The sequence below is a fragment of the Theobroma cacao genome, chromosome 10 (genome assembly GCF_000208745.1).
Source record: "Theobroma cacao cultivar B97-61/B2 chromosome 10, Criollo_cocoa_genome_V2, whole genome shotgun sequence".
In the NCBI taxonomy this organism is placed as follows: domain Eukaryota; kingdom Viridiplantae; phylum Streptophyta; class Magnoliopsida; order Malvales; family Malvaceae; genus Theobroma; species Theobroma cacao.
The window spans coordinates 10,371,033-10,375,323 of record NC_030859.1 but is presented as its reverse complement, the minus strand read 5'-3'; the positions used below and the strand labels follow the sequence as shown (position 1 = coordinate 10,375,323).

The 4,291-nt window shown below is 32.6% G+C and overlaps 1 protein-coding gene across 1 annotated transcript in view; it reads right to left on the bottom strand.

The window, feature by feature from the left end:
- LOC18586732 (probable sodium/metabolite cotransporter BASS4, chloroplastic) overlaps positions 1,596-4,291 on the bottom strand; it is a 14,280-nt gene continuing 11,584 nt past the window's right edge. The window contains exons 11-14 of the mRNA XM_007010261.2: positions 3,058-3,143; positions 2,242-2,371; positions 1,997-2,098; positions 1,596-1,924 (exon numbers count right to left, since the gene is read on the bottom strand). Of these exons, the coding sequence (XP_007010323.2) occupies positions 1,850-1,924; positions 1,997-2,098; positions 2,242-2,371; positions 3,058-3,143 (393 nt within the window). The 3' untranslated portion in view covers positions 1,596-1,849. The remainder of the gene's footprint in view (positions 1,925-1,996; positions 2,099-2,241; positions 2,372-3,057; positions 3,144-4,291) is intronic.

Below are 4,291 nucleotides of genomic sequence, written 5' to 3'. Positions count from 1 at the left end.
TGGGGTTCAAATTAATTTAAATTCGATTTGTTTTAAGTTTAAATCTTTTCGAGTTGAAGTTATTTTAGTATTTAGGTCATTTCGAATTCAAGTTAAGTGAATTTGAATTTTTTTAATTTTTTTATCAAATTGAATTAATTTGAATTTAGAGGTGGGGTTCAAACTTTAGGGGCTCTAATGCATAGGCTTTGACAAGTAAGATGAGTTTAGGTGAAGTATAAATGAGTGTTGGTCCAAATGTGCAGCAGCTCTAGGTTGAATTATTGGGGGTATCTTCTGTAAATCTTTGGTAGGTAATAATTTTAATGGAGCAAAAGGGGATTGGGAAACCTCAAACTGCTGCTTAAAATAAAAGCCATTCATGTAGATTTAATAATAAGCGAAGGAGGTCGTTGGAGGCTGTGTGGTGTTGGTTGTGTTCTCCTTTTTGGGTCAAGAAGCATTTCTGAGTGGAATTTTGATGAAGCTAAGGTCTTGGTTGGAGGCTTGAGGAGGCTCTAACCCAATCACACTCCACTCCTCTTTCATTTTCAACGTCTCTTTTCTTCCAACTCAAAACAGACAAAGGCATACTCGAACAAATTTTCAACGTCTCTCTGCCGGTCAATCTAAAATTAATTCAATTTTTCAATTGACTAGTAAGTCGTTTTTCCAAAAGTCGGTGTAACAATTTAGTTTCCTCAATGCTACTCTAACAATTTGTAAAATGTGACATAATACTTGACCAAATATCTGAATTATTAAAAATAAATTAAAATAAATTCTTATTTTTTTATTTCATTCAATCAAAATCTTGTATTTTTATTTTAAATCAAACAAACTGTTATGACCAACAATTGACTAATTACTGTTAATTAAAATAATATTTATCATTTTACACTCACATGACCTTAATGTAAAAAATAAATAAATATCAACATGTCATATTAATATACTATGTCAATATTATTATTATAAAACGTCAACATATCAAATCAATGCTACATAATAAAAAATAACAAATAATATTTAACTAATAATAATTAATCAATTATAATTATAAAAATTTATTTGATTCAAAATAAAAATATAAAAAATTAATTAATTATAATAAAAAATAAATTTAAATTTTTTAAATAATTCAGAAACATTTTTTTTATTTACAGGCACGTAGGTCAAACATTTGCCAGATTTTAAAACTAAAAAAGGGCTTTTGAAAAAGCGAAAGATGGAATGGACGATGCAGCTGTTTATAAGTAGTTGTCAAAAGCATTCTCTATGATATGATCCAACGTTAGTGGCTGCTAACCTGTTGGTTCACTGGTGACATGCCCTTTCAAAGGTCAATCATTGTCAGTCGAATTATTTACAAATACCATATGCTATCTCCATTTGCCAAGGTTGTTCGGCCATTTCTGTCCCAAGAACAAGATAGTTCAACCAACGGATCAGGGGCCCTATCCATTGGTTTGGAGTTGCCCAGCCCATTTCACTCCCAAGAAAATATTACTTTAAACCAATGGATCAGAGACCTTATCCTCTTTTACCTTTTTAGACATACATGCTTTTTCCTCCCCCAGCTTTGCCTTTCATTTCCATTCACGTCCTCAAACCACAGAGAGAGAGGTTCTACTATACATTAAGGGATGAGCAAAACGTTTACAGTAACTCTGCAGATACAGGCATTAGTTCATTTGGAGAACAGAAACAACTGGTATCGGCAAATGAAAAGTGGAGGGACAACAATATCTAAACCATTTTGAGATGATTCAATAATTTCTCAAAGTTTAATTTGAATCAATGTTAAGCAGAAAAGAATTGTGTGTACAAAGAATAAATGCTGTTTCAAAGATCATGAAGGGTGTACATCTCAGGCTACCTTGGCAGTGTTCGATGGGAGATCCATTCGAAGCCAGAAGTTAACAAGGAAGGAATCCAAGATAATCTACATAAATAACACTAATGTCAAAAACAATGACATTAAAAGCAATAGAAAGCTGGGAGATGATGATATAACCTGAATTATATGTGCAGCAACACAGGGTAAAACCAGTAAACCAGATTCACCAAATGCACCACCAAGTTGCTCCACAACTGCCACCATTACAGGCAGAGTTTTCTACAAAGCATAGTGGCAGGGGTCAGGACAAAAGAATTATACCAAATAAACAAGGGCGTTTGAGAAAGTTTCATAAGTGGATGATAGCAGAAAATGCTTTTTAGAGGAGAAAATTTTGTGTAGCTAGCTCAATAGATAGCCACCTGGCTTGCAACAAGCAAAGCTGCTTGGGCATTTTCTTTCTTGGCAAAAATTGATTCACTACCACCAGTGACAGCTGAGAGGCTCCTTATAGCGAGAGTATTAAAAGCTAACAATATGAGGTGTAAAAGCCTGCAATAAATTAAGGATTCCTTCAATAAGTAGATGCAACTCCATCAAAGTGTATAAGATAATTAATATGGAAATTATAAATAACAGGTGCATCAATTTTTCATCTTTTCTCTGCCAGTGTGACCTAAGATGTACACAACTGTAGTCACAACATCTTGGACTAATTCTAAAAGAAAAAATGGGTAAGACTCGTATGATTGGCTATAGCAAATGGAAAAACAATGGATGTGAATATTAGTTTCTTCAGAACTTGTAATGTAAACCCATGTGAATACATCGACCGCTATGATGTAGGTCAATGCTAAAATTGCTTGCAATTCAGAACAGCACCAAGACCGTTCTCAATGAACGACCCAGGACCAACTCAATTGCGATCTAGGATAAAACAATAGCAGGCAAACTATGCCAAACAACAGAATATGAAACATGAAAGTCTACCATGATATCACCTTATTCACATGCAATAGACTGGTCCTTGGCAAGAACATCAGCTGACACCGTATGATGACAATTAGCGTAAAATGTTCACAGATTAGCTAGTTTCCATACTATTAGGTCTCTGATCATTTTCTTTTACACTAGGATCTTAGGTCTTAGATCAGATGCATGACAGTTTTCATAACTTCCCTGTACCTTACAGTTAGTGTTGAACTGGAAATATAAAACAAAGTGAAGAGTGAACATACGCTCCTATTCCAATAGCTACAATAAAAACAGTGGGCTTAACCATCAGAAGCAGCGACCTTGACCTGCTCACTTGTATCCATGGCACCTAGCCAACCATGATAGTTTTGAAACATAATGTAAGTAAAACAAAAATGGCATTCAAAGTTGCTGCATTTGTTCCTATAAGAATCATATGTAAACTTCAGACATGTTTCATAGAAACAGTAAAAACCTTAAGCTTTGGATAAAAAGGAAAATTTAAATTTAAATATAAAGGAAATGACATAAGAAAATATTGAAAAACATGAAATTTTTTGCTACTTGACATAGTATGAAAACGGGCTTGATTTCTACTTATAGAATATTATAACATTGTGTAATATGAAAAATGTCATTGCACATGCACAATTGGCACAGAATGCAATTTAGAACCAAAACAACCCTGCACAAACATATAGCTTACTATCAGATAAACCGTACATCTTGACAATGCATGCAATAAACTTCGGCTACACTTCTTCCTAAAATAAAAATAAAATCATAATTAAAATCTCAACTGTACTATCTAAATGTCTTTTTGCTTTGTTTGCACTCTCACATCTCATTCAAAGCATCTGTCTCTACTTGTATAATTCTGCTGTTAGTTGTACACCTACATAAGATTTTGGATGGACTGTGCCAATTTTAAGTAAATAAAAACAGGCATAGACTTTAACTATATCATTCAAACTGATTAAAAGTTCATGTATCCTATCAAAGGCTTATAAACATCATCATTTTTAGCACAACTTACAATTAGCACTTTAACAAAGGTATTAATAAATTAAACCCTAAAACCCTAATAAAATTGCAAAATAACCATATAATTCCAAGCATCTAATTCTTTACAAATAAGCTAAATACTAATTAATAAGAAATAGCCTAAATAATATAAATTCTAAATTACAATAGAAAAATACAATTAAGGCACTCATAAATTCAACAAGAAGAAAATAAAATCTTAAATAGTTTAAATACTCTATTAGCTTCTTTCCATACTGCATTATAGAATCTAGCTCTTCTTTCCATTCATAGTTGCCTTAAAAATTCATTTCAATATTCTATTTCTAGAAAAAAAAAATTTGAACAGCATAAGTATACGTATAAATTGCACCTGAGCATTTGGCTCATTGGTTGGCGCATAATTCCCCTGCTTTAAGAGCAGGGTTCGAATCCCCCTCCCACAATTATAAAAAAAAAAAAAAAGTAACATAA